Consider the following 16,452-nt stretch of genomic DNA (forward strand, 5'->3'; position numbering starts at 1 on the left):
ATTTTATTCCTAGTTACGACCAAACACTGTTGCCAACATAAGTCGAGGAGTCCTCAACCGTTATTTAATTTAAACTTTGATGCTTCTCGATGTTCTCTGCTATTAGTTAGTTCTAGCGATATGAATTACCAATTACGGACCAAATTGTATCCCTTACATATGCCAGTTACGAGCCGTCTATGGCTACTATTATTAGAAGGATATAAATAGCGTGAATTATATCATTTTTATAAATTATTTTAACCGCAACTAAAACACAACTTTGTTAATTATTGTGAGTTTAATTTCAAACCACGGCGTTAAATTTTTCGCCCGTTTAATTTAGAAAAACCCGCATTTATTTAAATGTTTCCTTGCAAGATTACGTCCTTTGAATAGATGAATGGCTACCACAAGGGGTTGAACAGATAGTGGAAATTCAAAAGTAAACACGTTTATTTACACAGTAAGAACCCAAAAAAATGACTTCCAGCACAGATGAACGTTCGGTTTACGCGAAATTAGAGGCCGTTAAGGAAATTCGGTAAGTAAACTTAAAAAATACTTATGTTTACATAAAAAAAATCAATAATTACTTTCAGTGGTAAAACAATCCAACTAGAGAAAATTAAGAATCGTTTAATTCTTGAAATCGAATCTCAGGATCAAGAGGAGAAATGTCTCTCAGAATACAAACAAGAAATGGAGTTGCTTCTGCAAGAGAAAATGTCACATGTAGAAGAACTGAGGCAGATACATGCAGACATCAACGCTGTTAGTATATTTAATTTTTAGAGGTTGTTAACGGAAATGTTTTATTTTTAGATGGAAGGAGTCATTAAACAGTCAGAAGAAAGTAGGCAACGATCTTTGAATTATGCAGTACGGCTGCATGAAGAATATGTTCCTCTTAAAAATGAAATTGATAGACTGCGGAGGGAGTGTCTGGGTTTGGAGCGTCTCCCTGAGCTGCATGAAGAAGAGGGATCTGCTATCACAGCAGAGTATGTAACAAAAAAACTTATGTCATGTTTGTAGTAAAGGTGTAATATTTTTATGTGTTGTGCTATGAAGTGTCTTGCACAGTTATGGTGCTCATCTGTTGAAAAATGTGGCAATTTGTCTACGTTTGCGGTTTTGTTCTTTCTAAATTTTATAACATGTCGTATTATTGAAAAAAAAAACATCAAGTAAGTCATGATATTTGGTTTTATAATGGTGATTTTTTCCTTGCAATTCTTTGACAGTTATTTAACCAAAAATGTCAAACTGATTATTAACAAGAAATGCGTGGGCGTTGCCAATATAACGGGGGTATAAAAAAATTGTTCTAAAGAATTTAGACAGTACTTCCTCGCTTTCAGAACTGTGTCTTTATGTCATAGATTCTTCTCATTAGAGTTCTGTGACGGGATATTTCAATAAATTCGCTTTCACTCTGGAAGTCACGGCTCGTTCGTAATTTGATCAATAATAACTTGACTGATTCATTAATTTTTTTGAGTTACCCTGTATAACCAGTTCTAAAAAATATGAATGCAATGATTAATTACAAGTATAGTCTGATCATATTTTGTACATTGGATAAACAGATACATTTTGATTAAAAAGTTAAGATTCTTACAATAAGTTCAAAATGTCTGCAAGATTTCAAAGTGTTCAGTTTTGCAATCCTCGATTTAATCGATAAAATAAATTGACTCAGTGATTATTTTTTTGAGACACCCCGTATAAGCAAATCTAAAAAATTTTAAGGTAGTGATAAATCACAAGTATTGTCTCATCATAGTTTGCACTTTTAAGATAGGATATATTCAGCGAAATTTTGAGATGACGTCATAAATTTTTTAGGGAAGATGAACAAATACATTTTAACTAATCATTTACCATGCCTATATACCTTAAAACACCTTCAAGATTTCAAAGCATTCGATTTTGTAGTTCCTCAGTAAATCAGTAAAATAAATTTACGCATTCATTAATTTTTTTGAGCCACCTGTATATGCAAATCCAAAAAATTTGAATGGAACGATAAATCACAAGAAGAGACTCATCATATTTTGTACATTTTAGATAGGTTTATTCACTAAAATTTTGGGGTGATGTCATAATTTTTTCAGCGGGGACGACTAAATACATTTTGATCAAAAATTTACCATGCTTCTGATAACTTTAAAACATCTTCAAGATTTCAAAGCATTCGGTTTTGTAGTTCCTGAGTAAATCAATAAAATAAGTTCACGCATTCATTAATTTTTTTGAGTCACCCTGTATATACAAATCGAAAAAATATGAATGGAGTGTTAGATCACAAGTGCAGACTCATCATATTTTGTACATTTTAGATAGGATTTATTCAGCAAACTTTTGAGCTGACGTCATCAAGTTTTTGGAGGGGATAACCAAATATACTTTGACTAAAGATTTATGATGCTCTTTATAGCCTTAAAACACCTGCAACATTTCAAAGCATTCGGGTTAGCAGATTCAAAAAAACAGAGGCTAGCTGAAGTCGATATCTCTTTACTCCGAACAAGAACTCCGATCTGAACTTGAAAACATGCACCTACTTGCAAAAATGACGCAAGATCTTTCTGTACGTGTTGTATTGAATTTTTTGAAATTTTTAAAAATCGTATTAATTAACTAATTCTGGAAAAAAGGTTGAAGTTATAGAAGAAATGAGGCCGGAAGTGACTTCTGTACCCCAAAATCTACAAGAAAAAGTACTTTATTAAATTTCGAAAATCGTCGAAAATGGGTCGAAATTTGCTAGTACTTGCCAAATAACCTACCCTCTAGGAAAATAAAAGACGGGTGGGCCAGGCTAGTATTTGCCAAAATAAGACTCATTTTGGCAAATGACCTACTCATCTAAGGAAAAGTACTAGCCCCGCCCACCCACCCTTTACTTTCTTAGAAAAGTGGGTCATCTGCCAAAATCAGTCTTATTTTAAAAAGTACTAGCCCCGCCCACCCACCCTTTACTTTCTTGGAAAAGTGGGTCATCTGCCAAAATCAGTCTTATTTTAAAAAGTACTAGCCCCGCCCACTCACCCTTATTTTCTTAGAGGATCTGTCATTTGCAAAAATCAGTCTCATACTTGCCAAGATAAGACTGATTTTGACAGATGACTTACTCTTGTAAGAAAATAAAGGGTGGGTGGGCGGGGCTAGTACCTTTTCTTAGAAGAGTAGGTCATTTATCAAAAGGAGTTTTATTTTGGCAAATTATACTACCATACTGTAAAATTTCATTTTTGAAAAAGTTGTCTAAAAATTCTGAAAAAATTCAGAGATATATACCGTGAGGTTTTTTGTTCTCTGAACATAATAATTAATGTTAAGTTGGTTGCATACCTGCTTGTAATGGATTGACTTGGACTTTTAAAAATTAAACATAAAATCTGATCGAGATTTGGGTTATGTCAAAGATATTGCCATTGACATTTGGCACTGTCTTCATGTTAAGGTATTGTAATAAGTTGTAACAAGTTTAGAGAACAGAAAATTTACGTTATTGACCTTTTTAAAACAATTTCGTCAAAAATTTTAATGCAAATGTTATTGTTGACATGGCCTACTCCTCAATTATTACGAATCTTATGTTCAGTTTTTAAAAGTCCATATCAATCCATTGGAGGATGAATGTGCAACCCAACATACATGAATTATCGTATGTTCAGTGGAAAAAAAAACCTCACGGTATATCCTGACGTGCTGATTCCAAAAATATAGCATGTTTATGGCAACGGAACAATATTTTCGGAAAATTCGGTGTGAAATTCGAATTTTTTGAAAATTACGATATTTCGATGGAAGATTCTGGAAAAACGGTTCAAGGTATCACTGAAATAAAGCCAGAAGTGACTTCTGTGGCCCAAAATCTACATGGAAGTATGTAGTTAAGTTTCGAAAATCGTCGAGAATGGGTCGAAATTAGCATAATGGAGATAATACGAATACATAATGGGAAATTTCATTTTTGAACAAGTTATCTAAAAATTCTGATTAAATTCAGGGATATAGATCCCGACGTGTTGATTCCAAAAATATATCGTGGTTATGGTCACGGAGTAATATTTTTTCCAATGTTACGAATACTTTATTTCTGTTTAAGAAAATTAAGGTTTATTTCTTGAAATTTGTTTTCAGTAGTGTATGAAGTTGTTGTTCAATTCCCTTTCAGCTTTTTGGGAAATTCGCTGATCCAAACAAATCCCCAATTAATTCGAATTATCGAGGTTATACTGTACTTCCTTTGCTTACGCTCGGGAAGTAAAAATATATGTTATTATTATTATTATTATTAATCAAGTTGATCAACAGGTTTTCTCATTTACGGACCAACGTCACCTTAACATTTAAAGTATAAACTATAACAGCAGTTGTCTCTCACTACTGGGCCCAGGTATAGGTATGTTTATACTGAATGTACCTAGCTCGAATACCGCAATACCTCAATTATTAGGTGCTAAGAGACTATTAGAGATCTGATATTTTTAGTGCAAATACATCTGCATTTGACTTCATCAATGTGTAAGAGCCAACCATTTTATGTACTGGTGACATCACCAAAGCATTTGTTCTTGCTGTCTCCAGATGAAACAAATTATGTGCCCGACAGTTAAAAGAAGGAACTCGCAAACATATTTTAGACGATAAATATGAACAGTAAACTTCATATGTAGTTTAAAATCTGTGATAAAAACTTTATTAAAAGTATCTTCTTCTATTAATCAGTGGAGGAATTTGCACATGTTGACAGTCTATCTAGATGTTCACAGAGGAATTGTGCAATATACGCAAGATTCGTAACAGTCGATCTTTTTGAAACAAAACCATGCTGATAATGAGATATCTTGTTCATGACGTGATTAAGAGTTCTGTCATACAAAATGAATTCAAAAACTTGGCTAAAGTTATTATCCGTTCACGATCTTTATATAGTAGGGTTGGCCATGAAAATCTAGTGAGTTTGTTGGTATTCGATGCAGAAGAATAAAAATTCCCTGAACTTTTTTCGTTCGGTTATGTTTTATTAAATTAAAGGTTAAAAAATATGCCAGAAATATAAACATTGTTGCCGATACTTTCAGTTTTCAGTAGCAATGACCAAGTTAACGGCATCCATTTCTTAGAAAGCATAATACTTTACGCTATTTAAAACAGTTATTCGACTTTTTGTAAGTGTTTATTTCATATGTAAGGAACAAACACTAAAATTTCACTTAAACATTGTTTTTATATGAATGGGGGTTCTACATACGACTATTGTCGCATGCCACATTTAGCATCTTATCTTTAATTCTCAATCATCAGTTCGTTCTGCTCGCCCACTCTTCGTAGAAATGGAAATTTGGACCTTTGTGGACAGTCTATTTCCGTATCTTCCAACTTCTTTTTTCACTTTTCTAAGATTACTAAAAGGGTTGTAAAAGACAACAACCTTGCTCTAGTGCTTTGATGGGTTTAGCTCTTCTGAAACATTTTTCCGTTCTTAAATTGAATGATTTATCTATATAGCTATTACTAATGCTTACGTAACTGCGCTTATTTGCTTTTACTAAGTACTTCCAAACGCTTATTAATAAGAACGTTACTATACGCCTTCTCCAGGTCCATGAAGAGTTCCAAAAAAAATGAAAATGCTTAAAATTTGGTGCAAAGTAACAACGTGGATGATCTAACTAAAATTATACGTATTTTGTTGTACATCAGGTAGTTTTTCACATACTACCTTGGTAAATTTAGAACGAAAGATGCGTTAAAATATCACCCCCCGACAAACTACAATTCACTCCATTTCCATTATTTCGCTATGAAAATCTGTATCATCACCGTCATTTTCAAATTTAGATTCTGAATCAGATTCACCTAGCGAAATAATGAAAGGAGGTATAGATTCGTACGAAAGATTTCCCATATTTTTTCCCAATCTGCCAAAATAAGTTTTTCACAATGTTTACAGAAAGATCGGGCCTGTCTTTGCGAAACTGCAAAAAACATCTTTTTATTGCAATTTTTTGTTGCAGTAAAACTATTTTAGTTTATCATACAAGTCATTCGCAAGAATGAATGTTATTGTGCCGATTAATATCTTAGAAACTGGTAGATTTGGATATTTTATTATTGTTAAAATTTCTAGTCCAGGGTAGATTAAGAATATATTTAACACCAAGGTTCCTTAATAGTGGCTAGGTTAGTGCATACAGCGAATTTGTCAACAGACCTCTTACGGGGGGAAGGGGAGCCACCACTCGTTTGTGACATAGAAAGTATAGTAGTCCAAAAGCTATAAGGTTATAGGGCCATCATAAAATTATCCCACTATGTTGAAGTTAAGTTGTTTACAATAGAAAAGTGTCCACTGCAGCTCGACCGCCTGTTGAGGTTTCGTTCAGGGGCGGCTTTCCCTAAATATGTAAATCCACCACTCCATTATTTCTTTTCTTTTTTATACTACCTGCAGCCGCTGAGGGTTCCGAAATAACCACTCGCTTTGAAAACCGGCCCTGTTAAATGTGAGCAAGAAATATTTAGAAGGCGATTTATTGCCAACCGATAAGCTTAGTGCGAACCACACAAAGGGGGTATTTATTTGCGGTCAACTACTTTTATGATGGTCATATAACGTTATAGCTTTTGGACTAGTATACCTCGCTAGGGTTTTTGGGATCTTGGTGTGAACTACCCTGATTGTGAGTACGTCCTGGCTACAAGGTTTTGTAAACACAATGCCAGCTTCGGCAAAATCGCTCTTGCAATGTAATGGGAAGAAGTAACTAGATTTAAAATTAACCGCGTAAGAGGTACTTTCTACCGTCATCAACATGTCTCTTCAAGATCATGATATACCCTAACCTCTTGGTGCTATAGTAAGTTTCAACAATTACTTCATAGATCTTTCTTTAGCAAATAATTTATTAGTGGATGTTCTAATAAGTCACGTAGATACAAAAAAGAAACATAAGAGAATTTCTGCCAATAAAAAGTATAGAAATTTACTTAAGTATAAAAACTAAACTACGGAAGAGCAATGAATTTTATTCACATTCTTAAATAAAGGGCAAATTGCAGTTAGAACTGCACATATTAACAAAGCAAAAAAAAAATAGTTGAAGGTTATAAAAAATTATAAAATTTGGTTATGCGAATTTTATTTTTTTATGAGAACCCTTATAAGTTAAAATAAAGATATGTACGTAACATTAAAATAAATGCAAAGAAGCGTGCTGGGTGTACGTTTCAAATGAGTTTTTCCTTAACAAAATTTTGTGATGACGTCAACATTTTTGCAAAAACACGTAAAGTTTGTCTAGAATTATAAGAATTTTATGGACTCCCAAAGTTAATTCGTTTTACAGCCCTGTTGTCAATTTTATTGTACAGCTGAAGAGCGGGGCGAACTCAGGTACAGAAAACTTCGGCTTTCCCCTGACAGGCTCTTTACCTGTACAAAAAGAATTGACGCCTGGGCTGTAAAACGAATTAACGTTGGAAGTCCATAAAATTCTTATAATTCTGGACAAACTTTATATCACTTTGGATAGGTGCAGTGTAATACTAATGATTACAGTACTCTGTTCCCAAATTTTCGGGAAAACGGGGTGAACCGTTCCTGATTTAATAAATAAAATTGACTCATTCATTAATTTTTATGAGTCACCTGTGTTTATACCACCATCAATAATGTGATGACGTCACTTCAAAATTGTGCAGAGTAAATGGGTTTCAAATTGTATAAAATAACATAGTGCTACACATGTAGTTTATGATTCCGTATTGAGCTTTTACCCGAAACGTTCAAATTTTTGGAAAAAAATCAGAATCATTAAACAACATTTTGTGATTTCATTTTGAATCTGCTAAACCGAATCCGTTGAAATCTTGCAGATGTTTTAAGGTTATAAAGAGCATAATAAATTTTTAGTCAAAATGTATTTGCTATCCTCTCCAAAAAATTGATGACGTCAGGTCAAAAATTTGCCGAATAAATCCTATCTAAAATGTACAGAATATGATGAGTCTGTACTTATAACTTGTCATTTCATTCATATTTTTTGGATTTGCATATACAGGGTGACGCAAAAAAATTAATGAATGCGTAAATTTATTTTATTGTTTTATCAGGAACTACAAAACCTATAGCCCCTAGAAATACATAGTGTGGTGATCCATTGTTGTACGATTGGAGCAAATGCAGTTGGTAACGCAAAAAATTCCCCTGGTTTGGAACTAAATTCAGCAGAGAGTTGACGGCATGTAAATGGTTGTCACGTGGTCGTGACGTGCACGTTATTCTTGTTTAAAGTCGTTGTATTCAACAGTGTTTTAATTTAATATTAGGATTCGGTCTTGGGAGAACTGCATGTCAGTGTAGTCGAATTTAAAAAAACAATGTAAACCAGTATTTACTTATCCGAATTTTTTTGCTATCAAGGCAAGTGATACAAAATTTCACAAAAAAAAAAATGTATATAGTGGTGATTCAATGAGTAAAAAAATGTATAAACAAAAAATGTTGGTGTTTGATTTAAAATTGCCAATTAATAAAATTAATTACTGAATATGATTTTATTCATTAAATTTTATATTTCATTAATATTATTTATCTAATCAACACATTTTTTGAATTTTATTCAAATTAAAAAACCTAATTTTGTGCATAAACTAGAAACTTTAAACCCAACATAAAACCATTTTAAATTTCACGGTCGTCAAATGGTGTTAGTAATTTTTGTTTTTGTAAAGTTTACGCCAGGTTTGCTCCACGGTGACGATACTGTGTTTTTTAGGGGCTATATACAAAACCGAATGCTTTGAAATCTTGATGTTTTATTAAAGTTATCATAAGCATGGTAAATTTTTGATCAAAATGTATTTGCTCATCCCCCCTAAAAAAAATCACCCCAAAATTTTTCTGAATAAATCCTATCTAAATTGTACAAAATATGATGAGTCTATACTTGTGATTTATCATTCCATTATTATTTTTGGATTTTTGTTTACAGGGTGACTCAAAAAAAATTATCATTGTATTTCAGCAGCGGGGGAAGTTCTGTCGAAACAACTTTCGACCAATTTTTTTATTGGTCAAATTAAGAACGAGTCGCCCCTTTTTCTCGAAAATGTGAAGAATACGCACGTCTTTATATAATAATGATAAAATAAGAATTATAATATTGAGAACATTTTGTTCGATTGTGGTTTAATTAATAATTTTAGTCCTGTTTTGAGAAGACAAACTCATTCAAATCAAACTAATTTCTACGTTACATTTTTTCGATGTATAAACATAAATAAACACTTGAGCTTCAGATTGCTATTACCTAGTGCTGCAGGACAAGGAATGTTATTTATGTCTCTGGTTTTTATTTTGTAGAAAATGTGGGAATACCCACGTTTTTATTTAATAATAATCATATTCAAAACATTTTGTTCCATTGCGGCTTAATTAATAATTTTAGTATTCTCTTTTGAGGAGACAACTCATTCAAATTAAACAAATTTCTACGTGACATTATTTCGATGTATAAATATAAACAATCGAAGTTAAGTATGTACACTGATAATAATACACTCTTTTCCGTTGGGGGTTCGAGGTGTCATTTACACCACTGGTTTTTATTATATAAAGGTTATTAGAAAACACAAATTTTCTAAAATTATAATTTTTCAAAGAAACGGAATTTGTTGGAGTGTACTTCAAGGGCGAGGGAACTTCTGTCGAAGTACCTTGGACCAACTTTTTTTATTGAATACAGAAATTTATTTCGTTGATGTGTCCAAGGAAAAGGGAAACTAAAATGTTGACCGAATATCATGAATTCATCAACACATCCATGAATGACTAAGAACGAAGTGAATGAAATGAACGATATTTGATGACCGGGTGACCGAATTTGCCCACCCAAATATGAAAATATTTCTACCATATCTCTGGGATCAATACTTTCTTCCTCTTTGGAGGACTGCGGTCAGAGACATCTAACGGCATTTAAATAAAACAAGACACGGCCACCTTACCCTGACTGCATTTAGGATATTAATGATCAAACCATAATTAATATATTTTTATTGTATGTGTGAAAATTATAATATTGCTACGTCTTCTAGGCGCTTTTCCCAGCTCTACAATTCAAACAAAACACAATCACAAACTTACAACAAGTCAAGCGACTGGACTCGTCCAATACAACCAAACGAAAGTTCGACGAGCTCACTAGCGCCACCTCTGCCGCCTACATTTTTGCCGCCTCCGAATCCTCTCAGACTAGTGACAAATAAACCAGAGCCGGGCCGTCCTGGGGGATTACCGCCTTCGCCACACACAGGACCAACTCCTACATTCAGGTCCGACCTTAATCTGAGGTGCTCTTGATTCTCTATTAAACTTCTTTTATACACCACATTTAAACTCAGCTGCTACACTCATATGTTTAATGTTGCAGGCAACAGCCGCCGCCAATGAAGTCTTGCCTAAGCTGTCATCAACAAATTCACAGAAATGCGCCTATTTGTCCACTGTGTAAAGCTAAATCTAGGTCTAGGAATCCAAAGAAGCCAAAAAAGAAGGACCACTAAAAGATTTGAGTGTTTGACAGTTTATTTTGTGTACCTATTGTGTACTTAGGCAGGCTTGAATATCCCATTTATAGTAGTACTTTTTTAGAGTTTTTTTTATTTAAGAGTAAGTATGTTTAGTATTTACAGTTAGTGTATGCTTGTATTTTAATAATTGTTTAATGTAAAGAGTTTTTAAACGAAAAAAAAATTTTGTGGACTGAACATGTAAGGTGCATAATTTCATTGGTTCATTGATACCCACCCACAAACGGTAAATTCAGGATTTATGGGGTCCTATACGGAGTTCTCCGAACCCAAAGCTTTTAACTGAGTTTGTAATTTATAATTATAGATTAAGGGTTTAGACAATTTAATTTCTACGGTGAAAAATACATAACATTTTCCGTATGCAACCAATCATACACCATCATTATAGATAATTCTAGCTTTTGCAACTAGTTATATTGGTTGCAGAGATAAATTGCTAGTTACTATATTAGTGTTACCAAATTTGTTGCACGTGATATATCGCTATCTTTCTTGCTCTTTTTGCCGCGGCAGTGTTCTCTGTTTCAGTGACGTGTTTTACTTTCTCGTCCCCCTCTTCTACTTTTGATTGGGGAAATTTAGCCACAATCGTGCTAGAGTGGCGCACTGGCAATCAATCCTTCTAACCTCCAAAGAAATGTTTATTGTTGAAATGTCAAACTTACGCCAAACATGACTTAAAATAACGCGAGTGTATCAGAAACCCTATCCAAACAAATTGTGCCATGTATTTGACGAGGGGCCGCATCAAACTCAAGTGTTAACCTCCACTCTAAAATGACTATACCCACAAAAATCACAATATCAAAAGTGTACAATTACACCCACAAAACGTCTTTATACAAAAATTTCTTTTTCGGTGTGTTTCTGATTTTAATCGTGACCACATTCACTGTTCTTTCAAGACTACGTATCAGCATTCGTGACGAATCCTCGAATTTCAAGAAAATCTCGCTCACACACATTCGAAGCTTGCCTGAATTTAGATTAAGGACTAATATTGCATTGTTGCCCAGAAATCCAGAATGTACCCATTGGGACTGCTTCAACATCTACAGGTGTGGACGCACGGGTCATGACAGAATTGCCGTGTACGTGTATCCTCCACGGAAATATGTGGATGAGGAGGGATTTTCTGCGACTGAACTCATGTCTAAAGAATATTTAACGCTGCTACAGGCTGTGGTCAATTCCAAATACTACACTGCGAATCCTCACGAAGCATGCATTTTCATTCCATCTATTGACACTTTAAATCAGGAAAGACTCAGGCCAAATCTCACTTCAAGAGCTCTACACAGCTTGCCTTTGTGAGTAGAATTTGTTATTTTATGATAGGCTTTCATCACAACAGACAAACAACATTATTTATTTGTAAATAGTAATTCCAGTGTAATTTTATCATTACTAATTTAGTGGGAGACAGTAACCTTGTTTCCCTTTTAATTACAGTGTATGCAGTGTTGTGAAATCATTGACCCTGTCAAGCTGATAAATTAGAGCCCATCAATCTTTTAATTGAACTAATTTTGTAGGCAATTAAATTTATTGACATTGTTGAAGTTTTTATCGCCAAAACTGCTGCACAACGGTTTAGCAACGTCTTGCACTGATTTATGAGAGCATTAAGTCATTTTTTATTCATTACAAAATCTGAATAAATATTTATTCACACATTAAGAAACGTTGTCGTTTCATGTGATAATTATAGCTTTCGTACGTTTGTTCAGGTCTGTTCTTTGTGTAAATCTGTAAACAAGATCAATTTTTTGCATTGTGCTATTTTTAAACTGTTCTTTGAAGGATGTCGGGATAAGTATTAACGATGGTTGGCGTAGTTTTACTCTGAAATGAAATTAAGCGGACGTGAATGGTTTTTCTCAATTATAGAAGCAAAGATAATCCTGTGGTGACTGTCATGCATATGTGGACGGAAATTTAAATTTATTATGAGTTTGCACAGTTTTTATGTGTATTGTAATCCGTCGTGCTCATGTTACTCCATGTGATAAGCACCATAGTTTATGGTGTATGATTCCGATAGGATTATTTATCTCGACAGCAAAAAAACCATGTAAATGTACCGAATATGTGTGCACATAATTTGAAAAATATTTCTGTTGCTTGTGCACTACTTAACCATTAAAAAAAATATCAAGAATAAAAACATAATTGTAGGTAAAGTTATTAGGTGTCTCGACCTAATAATTTTCCTGGTACTTTAAAAATTTGAAATGAGTTAAAATATGACAACGAACTAATAAAAAATAAAATAAAATAATCGATTACCAGTCGACGCTTTTGCGTTTTGATAAATTTATTTGTTGTAGTTATCGGGAACAAACAGTTTAATTAGGTAATTAGGTCGATGGTTAAATTTTAAAATGCAACTATTTTTAAAATGAAGATTGAATACCTAACCGAATCTACGCTGAGCGGTCACATTTTATTAATTGTATTCATATTTACACATTTATTTATCTGCATTTGTTGATTTAGTTATACAGTGAGCAAATACAACGCACAAATATGATGCAACTGCAGTGGAGTACGACGCATTCCAAGGTCTCACCTATGCTTTTCCCATTCAGGAACTATTAATAACGTATCTTCACATAATTATTATGTTTTTTTTTTTGTATTTCAAGGGAAATAATGAGTAAATAATAACCAGTTATTTTTTAAATTGGAATTGTAAAACAGAAAACGTTTTAGTGTTAATGCTTTAGTAGAGAAAATAAAGCAAAAAGTCACATAAATCACGTATTGTGTACGAGTGTTGGCTACAATGTACTTACAGTTAATAATTTTAAAACGGAAACTGAGATAGTGATCTTAAGGCGCAGGAAATAGTAAAATATCAAACCTAATGCTGGAATTATAAAAAGGATTATACTTCCTTTTATCATAAATAAATCGTTGAATAGCTAACTTCAGTAGATTTTGATCAAAACATTCTGAATTTTGTGCAAAACTTGCTATAAATATCTAAATATTTATACACGTGGTTATATACATACATCCGCTAATCGTCTTGTCGAAGTCGAGAATATTTAAATTTTATAAAATAATGTACTTGTGGATTATGAATCTACCTTGTTTTTGTTTACTATTATAATTTTTATTGTCTAGTAAAGTACGTAATTAAGCGTCCACTTTGCAAAAAAAAAAAAACTGCAAAACCGAATGCTCCGAGATGTGTAATTTATGAATCCGTGTTGAGATATTGATATTATACTAGGCATACAGATCTGTGGAAAAAAATAAAAATTAATTGTATGACAACACTTTTAACTTTGAAATTGCAAAACCGAATGCTCTAAAATCTTGCAAATATGTTGTTACGGTTGTCATAAGGTGAATCCGTATTCAAAATTTATCCGTTTACCTACCAAAAAAATTGATGACTGCATCACAGAATTTTACTGAAAAATGAATGCTGAAACGTGATGCAAACACTTTAAAATTTTGTAGAAAGGATTTTTAGGTTTCGCTTTTCGATCTTTCGAATTTTTTAATTTTTCGATTTTTCAAATATTTGATTTTCCGAATTTTCCGATTTTTCGACTTATCAATTTTTCGAATATTGGATTCGTCGGATTTTCGATTTTTAGAATTTCAGATTTTTTTATTTTCAATTTTCGATTTTTTGAATACATATTCGATTAATCGAATTTTCGATTTTGCAATTTTTCGATTTTTCGAATATTTGATTCATAGTTTTTAGATATTTCTATTTTTGATTTTTCGATTTTCGATTCTTCCTTTTTCCATCTTTAATTTTTCGACTTTTCAAGTTTTCGATTTCTCGAGTTTTCGAATTTTCGATTTTTCGAATATTTGATTCATTAATTTTAGATTTTTCAGTTTTTTTATTTTTCTACTCTGAAGTTTTGATTTTTCGAATATTTGATTAATAGAATTTATATTTTTCTATTTTTAATTTTTGATTTTGATTTTCCTATTTTTCCGTGTTTCAATTTTTAGAATTTTCAATTTTTCTACTTTTCAAGTTTTCGAATTTTCGGTTTTTTGACTTTCGATTTTCGATGTTTCGAATTTTTGACTGTTTGAATTTTCGATTTTTAAATTATTGGATTTTTCAATTTTTCGCTTTCGAAGGTTCAATTTTTGGAATCTTTGATTCATCGAATTTTTGATTGTATGATTTTTCGAATATTTGATTCATCGAAATTGAATATTCCTATTTTTAATTTTTGATTTTCAATTCTTCGATTTTTCCATGTTTCAGTTATTAAAATTTTCAATTTTTTTTGTTTAAAGTTTTCGATTTCTCGAGTTTTCGAAATTTCGAAATTTCGAATCTTCGATTTTTCAATTTTTCCATTTTTCGACACCGAAGTTTCGATTTTTGGAATATTTGCTTCATATAATTTAGATTTTTCTATTTCTAATTTTAATATTTTCAACTATTCGATTTTTCCTTGTTTCAGTTTTACGACTTTTAAATTTTTTTGCTTTTCAGATTTTCGTGTTCTCGAGTTTTCAATTTTTCGAATTTTCGATTTTCGATTTTTCAAATAAGTATTTGATTCATCGAATTTTCGATTTTTTTTACTTTCAAGTTTCGAATTTTTAAATACATTATTTGATTAACCGAATTTCGATTTTCCAATTTTTCGATTTTTCTAATATTTGATTCATAGATTTTAATTGTTTCTATTTTTGATTTTTCGATTTTCGATTCTTCCATTTTTCCTGGCTTCAATTTTTCGACTTTTCAATTTTTTTACTTTTCACGTTTTTGATTTCTCGAGTTTTCGATTTTTCGATTTTTCGAATATGTATTTGATTCATTAATTTTAGATTTTTCAATTTTTCGATTTTTCGACTCCGAAGTTTTGATTTTTCGAATATTTGATTGATAGAATTTATATTTTTCTATTTTTAATTTTTGATTTTCATTTTTCTATTTTTCGATGTTTCAATTTTTAGAATTTTCAATTTTTCTACTTTTCAAGTTTTCGAATTTTCGGTTTTTTGTCTTTCGATTTTCGATGTTTCGAATATTTGGCTAATCGAATTTTTCATTTTTCAATTTTACGAGATTTCGAATTTTTGACTCTGAATTTTCGATTTTTAAATTTTTGGATTTATCAATTTTTCGATTTTTCGACTTCGAAGGTTGAATTTTTGGAATGTTTGATTCATCGAATTTTTGATTGTGCGATTTTTCGAATATTTGATTCACGGAAATTAAATATTCCTATTTTTGATTTTTGATTTTCAATTCTTCGATTTTTCCATTGTTTCGGTTATTAAAATTTTCAATTTTTTTAGTTTAAAGTTTTCGATTTCTCGAGTTTTCGAAATTTCGAATCTTCGATTTTTCAATTTTTCCATTTTTCGACACCGATGTTTCGATTTTTGGAATATTTGCTTCATAGAATTTAGATTTTTCTATTTCTAATTTTTCGATTTTCAATTATTCGATTTTTCCTTGTTTCAGTTTTAGGACTTTTAAATTTTTTTACTTTTCAGATTTTCGTGTTCTCGAGTTTTCAATTTTTCGAATTTTCGATTTTCGAATATTTGATTCATAGAATTTAGATATTTCTATTTTTGATTTTTCGATTTTTGATTATTCCATTTTTTCTTGCTTCAATTTTTAGACTTTTGCATTTTTTTTTAATTTTCAAGTTTTCGATTTTCGATTTTTCAAATAGGTATTTGATTCATCGATTTTCGGATTTTCGAGTTTTCAACTGTTTCAATTTTCGATTTTTCGACTCCCAAGTTTTGATTTTTCAAATATTTGAATCATAGTATTTATATTTTTCATTTTAATTTCTTCGATTTTTTCATGTTTTAGTTCTTAGAATTTTCAATTTTTCT

General features: G+C 31.7%; 2 protein-coding genes across 3 annotated transcripts in view; both read left to right on the plus strand.

Annotated features, from left to right (window-relative positions):
* Positions 1-354: 354 nt before the first annotated feature.
* LOC135128982 (zinc finger C4H2 domain-containing protein) lies at positions 355-10,770 on the plus strand. 2 transcript variants are annotated; one of them, XM_064056063.1, is made up of 5 exons: positions 355-523; positions 582-753; positions 805-983; positions 10,099-10,335; positions 10,434-10,770. In XM_064056063.1, the coding sequence occupies exons 1-5, from the start codon at positions 462-464 to the stop codon at positions 10,564-10,566; spliced, it is 783 nt and encodes a 260-aa protein (XP_063912133.1). In that variant the 5' UTR covers positions 355-461; the 3' UTR covers positions 10,567-10,770. The 2 variants fall into 2 exon arrangements, with proteins under 2 accessions (XP_063912133.1, XP_063912131.1); XM_064056061.1 differs by having other exon boundaries at positions 356-523; positions 10,099-10,353.
* A 414-nt stretch (positions 10,771-11,184) lies between these two features.
* The window catches only part of LOC135129278 (exostosin-2), a 29,108-nt gene continuing 23,840 nt past the window's right edge, over positions 11,185-16,452 (plus strand). Inside the window, exon 1 of the mRNA XM_064056437.1 lies at positions 11,185-11,906. Coding sequence (XP_063912507.1) covers positions 11,374-11,906 — 533 coding nt within the window. The 5' untranslated portion in view covers positions 11,185-11,373. The remainder of the gene's footprint in view (positions 11,907-16,452) is intronic.

Source organism: Zophobas morio, unplaced genomic scaffold (genome assembly GCF_036711695.1).
Source record: "Zophobas morio isolate AGI-343-1 ecotype UQ-CSIRO unplaced genomic scaffold, CSIRO_AGI_Zmor_V1 ptg000014l, whole genome shotgun sequence".
In the NCBI taxonomy this organism is placed as follows: domain Eukaryota; kingdom Metazoa; phylum Arthropoda; class Insecta; order Coleoptera; family Tenebrionidae; genus Zophobas; species Zophobas morio.